The sequence below is a fragment of the Babylonia areolata genome, chromosome 22, assembly GCF_041734735.1.
Source record: "Babylonia areolata isolate BAREFJ2019XMU chromosome 22, ASM4173473v1, whole genome shotgun sequence".
Classification (NCBI taxonomy): Eukaryota; Metazoa; Mollusca; class Gastropoda; order Neogastropoda; family Buccinidae; genus Babylonia; species Babylonia areolata.
Window position 1 is genome coordinate 25407896 of NC_134897.1, and position 15277 is coordinate 25423172.

The following is a 15277-nucleotide window of genomic DNA, read 5'->3' on the forward strand; positions in this document are numbered from 1 at the left end:
GTATAAAAGATATATAAAAAATAAATAAAGTAAAATCTTGTGGTTAGACTGTTTTTTGCTGGCTTTTTTTTTCTCAAATAGGAAGACTTTATTTTGTTGGGATGTTGTGTAGGCTTTTGCACATGTAGGAAAAACACCGATTAATAATAATTGTGTTAAGATGAATTCAGTGTTATGAATACAAAGACAGTGTCAACAGTTCAGAATGTTGATCTTATATATTAAATGATAGCAAGAATGTTAATCACATGCGTTTAATGTCCATAAATATTTAAATAGTTGGATTTTTTTGGTTTGCTTTTCTTTGTAATCAGTTTTAACTTCCATTCCAACGGTCTTCTTTTGCAATTGCTTAAATTTACAACATGAAAAATATAGATGTGTTTTTATTTCAATGCACCAAACTTGATACATTATTTCACCAAATTAGTTACCTGTGAGAGGCATTCAGATTTCAGTGAAAAACAGGACATCAAAATGGAAATAACGCTTCATCTGATAGCTGTTAAATGTACTATCACAAAGGTTTTTCTTCTTTTTTCCCCCCATTTGTCTGTTTATAATCAAGTGTTTAACAGATGTGACCATAATGATTCAGAGCATCACTTTCTTGTCCAGCAAGCAAACTGCAAGCACCTGCATGGCACCTGTACGATCAATGTGATGCAACCTGTGTATATGTACTGGATGTTCATTTTCAGTATGCAAACTTCTTAAGTCAGAGGTTATGTAATAAAATAGAGTCACACTGGTCAAAAGATTTGTTGGGTGATGTGTGTGTGTGTGTGTGTGTGTGCGAGTGAGACAGAGAGAGAAAGAGAGAGTGAGTGTGTGTGTGTTTAACTTTTTTTCCTTTATTTTTTGAGTTTAACTTAAATGTCAGTCCACAAGTGTGAGAGTGTGTGTGGTGTCAAAGACACCTGCTTTGTACTGTAATTTGTACAATACATTAAACTTTTTAGACAGATGTAACAAACTATTTTATGAGGAGCTGAAATTACTTCAAGAACCTCAGGAAATGTTAAAAAATGGTATTCATGTTTTGTTTACATTTCAAGCTCACCTGTCAATGGTCACATGAACAACTGAACCTCATGACAACATGAAGCATATACACACACAAATAAACTTAAAGCAACCGATTTATTCATCTTCATGTATTCATCATCATGTACGATTAATGCAAAAGCAGGAATACCCTCATTAATTACACTCGAACTGGACATAAAAACTCAGTTCAATAGTCCTGCGATCCACTACAACTGGATTTGGATATGGATTAAGCCCATAATTCCTTTTCTTTTTTTGTCACATCCCCCCCACACCCCTCCCTCCCCAACCCGTTACAATTCTGGAAGCATCAAGAGTCCACCACTGCGTGCTTGAATATCCCCAAAGTAAAACAAAACTATGCTGCAGTACAGCTTTCATAAGTACCAGCAAGTGTAGGATAACCTTTTGCACTGGGGGCTACCATCAGGTTGTCTTTTGAGTTTAGTGCCACCCATGCATTTCCCCCATTCTTACGACAATGAGGCCTAGCAGGGTATGTCATCAGAAATGGTTGTGCTTCTACTCCTCAATCACATCTGTTCCTTCATATTCAAACAATGGAAGAATACATTCAACAAAGAAAGAGCAAGTTGAAAAGAAAGAGAAAGACCATACACATATATACAAATGTGCACATACACAGACAGACAGCAGGAAAGAAAAAAAATTATGCAAGTAACATACTTTCAAGAGTCCTATAATTTTGGTGCATATGATTATATATTTAACCCCCCCCCCCCCCCAAAAAAAAAAAAAAAAAACAGAAACAAAAACCTACCTAAAACAATCAACTCAGCAAAATCATTGTAAGAAATAAAACAAAAGAATTGGACATAAACTTGCACCATGTTTCAGCAGGTTACGGCTGTTTGCCTGATACCAGGATAGGACAGGGAGAAACTGCCAACAGGATTACCACACTCACCATGTTACCCCTCTGGCCACTCTCCCTTCTACAGTTACCAAGACGGTCAATTCTATATGATGAACAATCAGTTTTACAAGGAACCTTAAGCTTCTCAGCAAATTGTCACCTTTAATTTTACAGTGAATCTTGTAACTAATGACCAAGGCATCAGTTGTATTTCACTGAACTCTCAGCATCCTTCAAGACACAAATATTTCACTCCAGTCTCCTCTTTAGATATTTTCAATCCAGGTGATTGGATCGCTCTGACCCCTGCACAGATTTAAATCGCTTAAATATGTGGAAGAATATTAATTTTCTGTCTTCGAAAAGAGCTCAGGAAGGCCGATACTCTACATGCATGGGATTACACAGCTATCACACACAACCTGAAATAAAACTACTTGTTTGGGGAAGAAAAAAAAGGGTGGGGGACAAAATGTTAGAACATGGGATCTCTTAAAGACAACATTTTCCCCCTGAAATTGATTAGGTCTTGTTAGTCCTTTCTCATGTCAAGATTTGAAGAATGATCATTTCTTTTTCTACTTTATCAAGGTGTTGTTAAATGGCAATTGGGAGCCAATGTTTTTACTTTTGATGTCTGAAAGTGATTTTAACGGCCTGCTGTCAAAATACGAACTACCTACCTCTTTCCAGGAAAGAATCATTATCTATTCAGTTCAGACCTATTAGATCTTTTGATCTACAATTCAAGAGAAACACATTTTCTTTACCAAGTTTATTCGTGTGCCATTTAGGGATCACACTCCAGTTTTCCTTGGCTGTTGCTCCACACAGTTTTCCTGCCCGTTGTAGGTGAAAACATTTTTGGAGCTGGATCATGTTTATCATATTGAAACCACCTGAAATAAAACTGCTTGTCTGGGGAGGAAGAAAAAAAAGGGTAGGATGCAAAATGTTACAACATGGGATCTCTCTGCATCCACATCCTTCCCTTTGCTATGTGTATAAATGAATTTCATTCACCTGCTCAACACAGACTTGGTGTTGTAAACATCAATTTAAAGAACATACCACCCACTTCCTGAAACCCCCTCCCTACAAAAAAAAAAAAAAATTAAAAAAACAACAAAGAACTGGTGACTGACAAATACACTGGTTTACCATCAAGGCCTTTGGGATTACACTGGTGATACTGTTATTTCCTGTGTTAGTAAGTAGTATTGTGAATTCAATTAAAACAGAGCAATTCAATCGCCAAGTCTACAGTAACATTCAAAGGTCTGTCAAATCAATATCATGTCTATACTGTAATATCAGAGATAATGAAAACAGAACAAAAACAAAACAAAAACAAGCAAACATTTTTTCATTTAAAACACTCACGCATCCAAAACAATGACAATGACATCCAATCTCAAGTCAAACTTAACATAATGGCAATTCATGAGAATATGTGTAGTGAGACCTTAAATCATTCAAGATCCATGCACATGGCAACACACACACACACAAACACACGCATGCATATATTAACTATAAATAAGAGGAGCAGCCTGAGCACCGCGGAGAGCGAGACGTTACCACCTGCAACGACAGCCATCCAGGTGACCAACCGGCAGAGGAGCTTCAGTTCGCCTGTCCACAACAACGTCTGGTATCAAGTGTCACAGCCCTGGTTTTCAGTTTCTTTCATGTCCTACGAGAAGTAGTAAATGCCAACACCCAGATATTTTGTTTAAAATTTTTTTTTAAAGTAAACAAACGCAACAGGATTCCATTGTTTCTGGCGCAAGTTCATCACAATTTCTTTATTCAGCATCCACCCAAAACCAGACCTAGACCACACTAATAATGCACCCGGCTAAAATCACATGCTTCCAATTTATGACAGATGACCAGGGAGAGCAAAAACAAGGCAAGCTGGTATTTGCAATCAGAAAGAAAATCTGAACTGGAGGGCAACAAAATGTCTGTATAGCTGAGAGCAGGATGGGTGGGGGACTATATAAAATCGTCGTCGTCGTAGTAGTTGCCACCACCACCTGTGGCGTCACTGATGAGGTCGAAGTCGTCGGCGCGGTCCACCTTGATGGAAACTTTTGACTTCTTCTTTTTCTTCTTTTCCGTCTCCTGCAAACCCATTACACTAAATCATCACAGGTGTTACCAACCAAACCAATGCAAAGACAAGGGTCAGGACTGCTACCATATACAGAACACTAAGTACAATTCTCAGGCAGACCAATATGAATACAATAACTGCAGATACTTTTTCAATCCGAATCAAAGCAAACAGCATTCATCACTGCAGTAATCAGCTGAAGAAAAAAAAGGAAACCCTACTAAAAAAGGAAAAAATAAAAGTAAAAAGTGTGCAAATTCACACTTCAACCTTTGCAGATACTGAACAAATCCATACAACATGACACCAACAAAATGACAGTTTCCAACCAAACTGATTATAACACAAATGTCCACTATTTAATGAACACCATATCAAAATACCATGTACTCAGAGGTACTGATGTGCTGGGTACTGACGTGATCTCAAAGTTTAATGTAAAACAGCAGCCAAGGTTCTTTGCCAACAGTAGAAGTAACTGAACTTACACAAAGCTATACATGCACAGACAACTTCCCAGCATCTGTGTATGTATACCAGAGCTACAATCACAGTCACACACACACACACACAAATGCACAGCAGACAAACACCCCAAGTTATGCTGTTATGCATGTGCAGGATCCATTACAAACCTCACACACACACAGAAATAAGCAGAGTGACAAAGACACACTCAGAATAAGACTCCAAACTCACCTTCCTCTGTTTATCTTTTTCATGGTACAATGAGTTCAGCGCAATACCTAACTTTTTCGCCTCATCCACCCCCACTGCAACAACAAAAATCATACAGTAACATAAAAACAAAAGCAACGATAACAAATCGCTACCGGTTTTCCTTCTTATACTAGAGGAATGCATGACAGTGTGCCATAAAAATGTTACATTGATCATTATCATCATCATCATGTTAACACTTTCTGAAATTTGCATTCTTATCACCATCATCAACATCTTCATCTATTTCCACTTCATGAGATTTGTACTTGTACAGTTAATAGAGAATGAAACAGAAAAAAATCAATGAAAGTGAATTTGACAATGACAAGCGATTTTAAACTTTGTTGAGTATCCCCTTTTTCTTTTCTTGTGTACTTTTTTTTCTTTCTTTTTTTTTTTTTTTAATGACATAAAGGGGACAGCAGACATCCTACCCAGGCTTCATGCAGACCTTTAGGAACAACACCCCCCCTCCTCCCCAAAAAACAAAACACACAAACAAGCCCAATTCCCATTCTTCATTTTTCAAATCTGATGTATGAAGATGAAGATACATGGCTTGCTTCCATGCATTCAAATCTTACAGAGGATGTGTGTCGTAAACCAAGTCTGAATGGACAAAGAAAGCGGAACAAAACACTGAATCTAGCATTACTTCCCTTGGTTCAACCCTCTTTTTACTTTTTTAGGACTGATCTCTGAAACTATTTTTCTCGGGCTTTTAGGGACCCCTAAAACTGGAAATCAGGCTTTTAAGCAACTTCAAAGGCATGTGTGAACACTGCAACCCTATGTGTTCTCTGTGTATGGATATGTACTTTTGCTGATGACAAAAATGAACGAGAACCAATCCCACCCTCCCCTGTGAAACCATTATCATCATACATAAAATAATAATCATAATTTCATTATAAAATAGTTTGTCAGTGAGTACTTACAGCCAACAGCAAGGTCATTGAGTAATTTTGATAGAAAGGCCTGGTAATGTGGACTTTCCTGCAGACAGAAGATCCACATGTCAGAAAAATAGTATATATATTTAAAACACACATCCTTATTCCGAGAGATTCATTCATCTCCAGCAATCATTCAGTCAGTTCTCACTAATAAATAAACCACACATTAATGACCTGTCAGTAATTACATTCTCTTTTTTTTTCTCTTCATTCGTGGGCTGCAACTCCCACGTTCACTCGTATGTACACGAGTGGGCTTTTACGTGTATGACCTTTTTACCCCACCATGTAGGCAGCCATACTCCGTTTTCGGGGTGTGCATGCTGGGTATATTCTTGTTTCCATAACCCACCGAACGTGGACAGGGATTACAGGATCTTTAACGTGCGTATCTGATCTTCTGCTTGCGTACACACACGAACGGGGTTCAGGCACTAGCAGGTCTGCACATATGTTGACATGGGAGATCGGAAAAATCTCCACCCTTTACCCTCCAGGCACCGTCACCGCCGTTCGAACCCCAGACCCATAGATTGAAAGTCCAATGTTTTAAACACTAGGCTATAGTGCCCATCGTCAGTAATTACAAATAGACCACAAGTTATAAAGAATCTTAGAATGGTCAGTAATCATTAATTAATCAATTCTGTAAACACATCACCAATCAACTGTCAGTGTCAGTTATCACTATGAACTGAAGTGAAAATCATCAACAAACTGTCAACAGAAAAAGAGTAAATGAGTTTCTACCAAAAAAGAACAGATCTTTGACAAATAATTACTTCCAACACAAACCCATTTTAGTCACACTGAATTAAAAATTATCACATAAAATAAATGCCAACTGAAAGCTTCAAACAACATTCTTCAGTGAGAAATACACAGCTACAATTAAAATACAAATTTGCAAATGATTACTGTTTCTTAATAAATATCTAAAGGGGTGCATGTGACCATGAAATCATGTCCACACTCATCACTCCAAACGAGAACATGTTTTACACAACCACCACCACCACTTGAAAGCTAAGAACACACAAAGAACATACCTCGAATAGTGTGATTTTGGATTTCAAGGCGTCCTTAAATTGACCAAATTCTTCTTCTGAGCTCGGAAACATCTTGTCTAAATTGCTGCTCTCCTGTACACCTGTGGTATTGAAACAATGTATTTCAGTCAGTCTTGCTACACTCTCTCTTAGGTCAGTATATACATCTTGTCTAAATTGCTGCTATTCTGTACACCTGTGATATTGAAACAATGTATTTCAGTCAGTCTTGCTATACTCTCTCTTAGGTCAGTGTATGAATGAAAACAGTATGATAGTTGCCTCCAACCATGACCAACGGAACAGCAGAGAAGGCAGCTGCTGTCCCAGTAACTATATGGGCGAGATTCTGATTACAGTGGACAGTGTCTTGCCCATGTTACATCCCTCTCTCTCAGCCCAGCGCTTAAGAACAGTTGGCATTGGGAACGGGATGGTCCTCAAAAGCCAGTTATCCCCAAAGGCTATATCACTAAGAGCCAGTGCAATAATGCTTCCAAGTTTGTGAGTCCTAAACCTTCACAAAAGACTAAGCTGTAAATGAATTTCAACTGCAGTGGAGAAACCACTGATCATACAGCTCTCAACTTGCTATTGGCAAAACTGTAAAAGTGTAAGCCTATGTCTATCTCAGATAAAAGCGATGTAAGCCGAGCACTGGGTATATAGCTAACTGCAAACCTAACACCTGTTCACAGGCTTTTTCTGCATTATCAGGTACCATATGAAATCAAATCATACTACCTAGTTATAGCTCAGCATAATGCAAGTGCCAATGAATCTTCAGCTAAGCATGACAAAAATAATCTATGATGAACATGTAATCCTAACTCCACACACTTCTGCCATCCATTTTTGTTTTCTTCAATAACTTTTCACAATTACTCAAGCTTCCCTTATATACACCTCAAACAATGCTGATGCTGTTTGTTGAGGTAACTGTGATTCTTGGCAAAAAAAAAACCCAACAAAAAACAAACAACAACAACAACAAAAAAACGTGGCTGGCCTTCTCTGTGATCAAAGGAACCAACAGAGAAAACTAATATCCTCAGCAGCATCACATATATGTTTCATACATATCTTTTTTAAAATTGTATTTAAAGTTAATTAAAAACAAACAAAAAAAAGAAGTCACTCACCAAATAATCCTTTGGCGAGATTGAGGCTGTCATGTTCTTGGATCTTCTGTATTCTAATTTTCTCAGCGAGTTTTTCTTCTGCTGTTAGTTCTCTTTTTTCTTCCTAAAAAAAAAAAAAAAAAAAAAAAAAAAAAAATCAATCAGTGAGAGGGGGGAAATACTGGGGGACGGCCAAAATGCAGGCTGTGTTTACCATAGTTTACAACTTCTACAGTTCAGTGGACCAATGTCCCCTGCGACTTCCCTGTATTACATATTACATACACAAAGTTAACACCAAAATATAGACAAAACATCAATGAAACAGGGTTCATACAGACTTTTAGGACAAAAATTAGGGACATTTTGGGACTTTTTAGGGACTTGAAATCAGAAATTAGGGGCAACACACATCACACTTGACAGGCTTGAAAAATGTCAAACTCATCAGCCATCTGTACAATGCCCAAACACTTTTCTTCAACACAGGAAATATAATATTAATATATCTACAGCAAGTGCTTAAACTGAGCATTTCCAGATCTTTCTGTGTAGCTTTGTTCAAGCACAATCTATGTATATCATGTCTTTTGGCTCGCTCTTTCTTCTTCCTCATGAAATGCTGAACTGATATGCAGTCGTCTTTGTTTTTGGTCTTACCCTGACATACTGTGTGAGTGGGTGAGTGTGTGTGTGTACAGTGTACCATTTGCTTTTCATAGTGGCATCAGCATGTGCCATGTTAAAAGAAAAAAAACAAGATTCGGAATGTGGACATAACTTATTTGTAATGCATAAATCATATACAGAAATTATCTTTTCTAAATTCTAACTTTCTAAAACAGCATTAGTAGTTTTTACAGTAGAACACAAAATAAATTGCACAATAACTAACACTAATCACTTCAGTGGGTATAAGTTCAGTCTGAAAACTGATACTGAAACAGTGAAAGATTCAGAATAGCCAAAAACTTTCCTGAACATTAGTCTCAAGCACACACATGCATAGGGGTGGGTAAGGAGATTTAACAGAGTGCAATGGGTAAAAGCGAGCCAGTTTTTTCTTACGAAACTCACTTCCAACTGTATCTCACCTTCTCCTTTGTTTCTCTCTCTTCTTTCTCTTTTTGCTTTTGAGCTTCCTTTTCAGCTAATCTTTCTGCCAGCGGTTTCTTTTTGGGCCGTTGGTATGCCTGCGTTTCTAGACATAAAAAAACAGCACAGACAAATACACACACGCTGATGCTGAATGTACAAAACAAAGTATTTTCTTGTGTTCATACTTGAGTACACTCTTAAAATGAACTTTTATGAAGTTAAAAGCATCAATCATTTTATCAGTTTCTTTGTGTATATATGCAAAAACACACCTATTAACCACCATAGTCACTATCATCAGACGTATGCATAAGCATCACACGATGTGAAATGTTGCTTTTCTCTTAAAAAGTATTCACTTTTGACTAAATAGGGCACATTGTTTTATGCTAAAAAAATCAATAAAATGTTGCTAATGAGAATACAAGTGCATTAGCTCATTTTGTAACTCATTTTCATTATACAAATGATATCTCTTGTCAATGAATACTATTTTCTTTTGTTAAACCTCACTGACATCATTACTAAGCATTAACTTTACAGTGTAATTTTATTTTATTCAGTTGCACATGATCAACAATGTCTCAGATGCAGGAATGCTAAAACAAAACTGCTTTTCTCCTAGTCCTAGTAACCATTTCTCTGTAACAGGTATGAATTGATAATCATAAAATGATGGCAAAACACACACAAGTAAACTAGTTAAGATATTTTTACTGTAAAAGAACAAACTATACAAGTACAATTGGCCAAAGAATTCTTTTTCTAATTCCTGCTCCTTGTGAACAAACAGTGTACTCATACATACAATGTTCTAAAATAAGGCGATACCTGTCTGTGCTGCTTGTGGTTTGTTGGTTTCCTCTTCATCTTCATCCTCCCAATTATCCTAACAAGAGAAAACAAGATAAAATGAAATTAGTGGGGAGTCAAATCAATCTTACTTATAAAACTGCATTTATTAAAAAAAAAAAAAAAAAAAAAAAAAAAAAAAAAAAAAAAATTTAAAGCTGGGCTCTCAAAGCCTGACCAACACATCTGATCTATGTGCAGGCCAGGCACCTGGTTTTATCATTTTTTCTTTTTCAGTTTTTACCTAAAATGTGGAATAGCATAATATATGTCATCAGCATGCCTTGATGACTCACTGAATTTTCTTGAAACAAACACACACTGAACAAACCAGACAAAGAGCACTCCTGTTGTTGCACCAGAATTTACGATCATTTTCATTAAACAATTCCCCCCATCCCCTTTTTTCCTTGCTTCTCAATTTCTATTTGCAACGTCAACTTGGACAAAAAGTAAAAGAAAAAAAAAAGAGAGAGAGAGATACTTTTCTTATTACCAAAAACAACAAAAAAAGGCTGTTCTTCACGTTACTAAAAAAACATGAGGTAATTTGAACTAATGGAAGTGATTTTATCCCGAAGTCAGCTGTAAATTTATCAATCACTGAATCAGAAGCTACATAGTATCAACGCGTTTAATTTGAATTCACACATGCAGTGCACACACACACACATTACAATTCATACACATCATCAAGTTGATGTTGAAATACTTCATTGCTAAAAATTCAAATCTTTGACAAATGAAGTTTGAAACTGTCTATTTATCCATTTTACAGTATTTGTTATATCTCCTCTTTTGTATTTTCTAATTTTTCAGTTTTTAAATTGGCTGATTTCTTTTGTTCTTGTAGTTTTTGGTAGGATTTGAACTAATTGAAGGCTTGACACCAATGACCAGTTCACTGGGCCTGTGGATATGTCTGTCATTTGCTCCCTTTTCTTTCTTTAATGCTGATATAACAGATCCTTAACGAAAGAGTGTAGAAAACTGTTGCGAAGCACTTCTAGGGTGACTTGCCCAATGCTGTTATTCTTGGAAAGTCAATGGCAGTTTTGTTTGTAATCTAGATGGTCTTCTGTTGATCACCTAACTCCAGGTTTAACATACACTGATATCATGAACTTTCACCAGTAGAATTCAATAAAACCAGAATCAGAAGCGGAAAAAAATCTGTTTTCTTGCTTCTTTCTTTGTCTTTGACTGTGTATTCATACATCTGTAAATTGGTCTGTGCATTAGTGTGTGTGTGTGTGTGTGTGTGTGTGTGTGTGTGTGTGTGTGTGTGGCATTACCAGTTTCTGGTCTTGAATATTCATGTGCCCCTGACATGGAAAGGATGCACCGCATGTTCGAGCGGGACCCTGGGATGTTTCAAGATATTTGAAAACATCCAAAACAGTGAAAATCATGTATCAAACTTAAAGATGCAGTCTGACTAAGGTTGTCTTCTACAAACAGGAGTTGTTTCCAATGCCACTTCTTGCCATTAGAACTCGATGATTATGACCTGAAGGTATTCCTGCCATTGCATATACAATGAAGATTTCATTGGAATGTTCAGCATTAGCGTGACCCTCTGTAGGTAATCTGGGACCCCTTAGAACAATGGTAACATAGTCCCTGGGATCCCTAAGATTTTCTAACTGACAAGGAGCTCTGGGTGTACACAAAGTTATCTGATGCAAGTAAGTTTCTAAACTAGTAAAAGCTGGGAAAGCAAAACAGACATCTGTGAAAGTGAATTTTCCAGTGAATTCCAGGCGTTGCCCAACTTGGAAAGTGAAAAAAACACAACTGACCCATGGGGAGTATTTTGGGACATATTAGAAAAACAGTACAATAAAGAATGACAGAAAAAATTAACAAATCACTATTGTTATTACTGCACTGTTAGTAAGACAAAGGCACACAACTCGAAACAAGAGAGTGAGAAAGCAATTGCTTCCAACTGGATCAATGTATGCCTTCTGCTGTTCTAGTTTGGAATTGTAGGTAATGACCTATTTTACCATCCAAATTCTGGGACATATTTTTTGCATGATTTGCAATGGAGGCTTATGAGAAATGACATGCTACTACTGCTAGGGTAACGGACCCTTATAATCAAGAATTAGGCATATTATCATGCAAATGACCCGTAACATTAACCCAAATTGATACTTATCTTAATCTGCCTTTTTTCTTTGTTTTTTTTTTAAATTTTTTTTTTTAATAATCTGTTCATGGTTCAAAAAAAGAAAGAGCATGATGGCAGCACAGTTTAGTGACTGAATGTATATATATATATCAAAACTGAGTAAAACAATATTCAAAACAGAGTATATATTATTATATATATATTTTTTTAAACCCACTGAAAATGGATTTCAACATATAATGATAATGATTAACGTTTCATTATTGCATGAAATAATGGGTGAATTCTGGACGCTAAAACAGAACTTTACTGGAACTGTGTGGCTCTGTTGGCAAAAAATATCCACATTTTTTCCCATGTGTTCTTTCCATTCAGTTTCGTTCCCAAGACGGAAAAATCATGAATTTGCTTAAATAACATTGAAATGCATATACTGTACATTACTTCCCCTGTCAAGAGACATAAACAAAGCCTGTCAAAGAGTGGAGATGAAGAAATGCCGGGTATATATTACAATGTTATAACCATTTCAAAAGTTTTTTTCGTCTTAAAAACTAATAATGTACAGGGGAAGAAATGTGGATATTGCCACTTTGTCATACCATGAGTAACCAAACTAATTTGATGTTTAATGTGATCAAACTAACTTTTACTTTAACCAACAATACCACTTACACCAGTATTAGCACTACTGTGACAGAGCGGTACACTTCTAAATATACATTTTTAGTTCTTTTACTGTTGTACTTTGTTGCTGAAAATTTTCCAGTATCCTGTGATTTATTACAACATGAACAGTTTCACGAGTTTTCAAAGATTACTCGAAACAGTCACTCTGGCTCTGGAAGAATCCACAAGAGATGAAACACCTGGTGTTTTGAGGAAAGACTTGTGAGACAAGTGTAATGTTCACGGTGAACATCATGTACTTGATGTCCGGCATGAAGAAAAGAACGAGATGATCTGTGGCCTAACATCAAGGTATATACTATGGTGTTTGAAATTATGAATTTTTAGTTTTTCACGAAAGATTAATTACTTTGCGCGCCATATGGTCTGCAAAAAAAGAAAGTGCGAAATTATGAAAGTTATAGCTCACCTTCACATTGTCATCCTCATCCTCGCCTTCCCATTTGTCGTCAGCAAAACGCGGTGCTGAAGGGAGTTCGGGCTCAAAATCATCAGCATCTGAAAGTTCGAACAAACATAAACATAAACTATTCACAAAAGACTGAAACATAATACGCTCGATAGCATAGAACTGCACACATGCTTACCCCATGTCTCAACGTCCGACATTTTGGATGGTTAACACAGAGTTAAATTTCCACGTGAAACCGAATGCGACCAACACACACTACGGAAGTGGATCCACTTTGACGGAAGTTCGCTGTCGGCATATTTATAGCTGTGGCATCCGAATCTCGTTCGCGCACGAAACAAACGAGAATCGCAAAAGGCAGTCACATGATTCGAAAAAAACTGTTTCCGACTTTTTTTTTCCTGGCGTAAATTTATCACGAATACAATATAAATACCCTCAAGAAAAGTACCCCATTCTCCATGAGAAGGTTACTTCAGAGTAATAAATTTCACAGACGTTTCAATTCTCTCTCTCTCTTTCTCTCTCTTTTTAGATCAGTGCTGTCTCATGGTATAGTAGTTCCTCAATGTCTGTCCCTATCTCAGTCTCACTGTATCCCCACGGCCGACCTTTGCATATATTTTATGTGTAAATCAGTGTCAATGAGAATCAATTGTCGGCGATGAAACCTTGACAAATTAGACAATGGCCGGTGCACACACACACACACACACACACACACACACACACACACACACACTGTAACATACACCGGCACACACACACACACACACACACACACACACACACACACCGTCACGGTCCGACGGACACACACGGCACACACTGACACACACACACACACACACACACACCGTCACGGTCCGACGGACACACACGGCACACACTGACACACACACACACACACACACACACGCACACACACACATACACACCGTGACACACACACACACACACACACACACACACACACACACACACACACACACGCACACACTCAGTGACACCGGGAGTGACCTCTCAGTTGAAACACACACACACACAGCACACACACTGACACACACACACACACACACACACACACACACACACACGCACACACTCAGTGACACCGGGAGTGACCACTCAGTTGACAACACACACACACGGCACACACACACACACACACACACACATCAGTACACACACACACACACACACACACACACACACACACACCGTCATACATGATGTGCCGTTTCGTGTCACTTTCAAAGCTGATTATCTGCGTCTCAGTGTCTAATATCAGTTCAGTATCAGCTGACTGTCATCAATCTCAGTTCTCAGTTTGAGAGCTGATTTGAATGAGGACAAAGACTGAGCGTGTCGGCCAGTAGTTACGAGGTTCGTATGAATATACAGACCTACCTCATACATGTATCCATTTTATGTTCCTTGACATGTAAGGAAAGTTTGATATTGTGTATTCCTAAATCGTGGCTGAGAACTTTTACAGACGAAATATATTTTTCATTTAATATCTTGAGGTTTTGATTATCCTACTAGCAGTTTCCATGTTGTCAGTGAAAGTTATCGTCAATAGAATACGTGTATCTTCAGTGTTATCTTCTTCTTCTTGTTATTGTTAATTTATCAGTTAATTACTTTTTGCCATCCCATCATCTGCTCCGTTTCATTGGCATTATTTTCACGCCGCTTATTCCGAATTCCCCAAACATAGCCACACCCAGGTTCGTCTGTCGCAGTCACAGTGTCGATATTTCACAGGCAACCATCGATGTTAGATAGTTAGGAGGTTACACATCAGAGAAGACCCTGCACTGCTACTGAGTCACTTCGGTGGTCTTCAGTAGTGCCTGCTCTGGTTTAACGTGCTTAGGACACCACCTACTAAGCCCTCTTCTGACGACAATAATAGCTCAGTCGCGGAGCCAGACTGAGTGAGCGTCTCCCCCCAAAGTGGAGACCGCCACCACTTCCCTCCAGTAATAGTCCCCCATGAATATGCCGACACCGAAGACACTGACAGGACTCACCCCAAGCACGAACGTGGAGGGGGGTTGGAGGTGACCATGAGAACAGGGCAGGAAATGTCATAGGATTTGGGACTTGTTTTGTTGTTGATGAAGGTGGAGGATGCTGCTGATGATTATGATGACGATGTTGCAATGGAGGTCCATTTAG

General features: G+C 37.9%; 1 protein-coding gene across 1 annotated transcript; it reads right to left on the minus strand.

The window, feature by feature from the left end:
- Positions 1 to 1124: 1124 nt before the first annotated feature.
- Positions 1125 to 13374, minus strand: LOC143297038 (eukaryotic translation initiation factor 3 subunit J-A-like). The gene is made up of 9 exons (XM_076609204.1): positions 13266 to 13374; positions 13088 to 13176; positions 9828 to 9885; positions 8993 to 9099; positions 7920 to 8022; positions 6778 to 6878; positions 5711 to 5768; positions 4749 to 4822; positions 1125 to 4057 (listed from the first exon to the last, which is right to left on the minus strand). The coding sequence occupies exons 1-9, from the start codon at positions 13285 to 13287 to the stop codon at positions 3929 to 3931; spliced, it is 741 nt and encodes a 246-aa protein (XP_076465319.1). The 5' UTR covers positions 13288 to 13374; the 3' UTR covers positions 1125 to 3928.
- Positions 13375 to 15277: the final 1903 nt, after the last annotated feature.

Excerpts from the sequence above, each read along its gene's own strand:
- LOC143297038 (XM_076609204.1), bottom strand. The coding sequence starts at position 13,287 with ATGTCGGACGTTGAGACATGGG. Across the intron at positions 9,886-13,087 it reads ATGAGGATGACAATGTGAAG|GATAATTGGGAGGATGAAGA; the intron begins GTGAGCTATAAC and ends TTCTCTTGTTAG. Across the intron at positions 6,879-7,919 it reads TCTCGCCAAAGGATTATTTG|GTGTACAGGAGAGCAGCAAT; the intron begins GTGAGTGACTTC and ends TCAATACCACAG.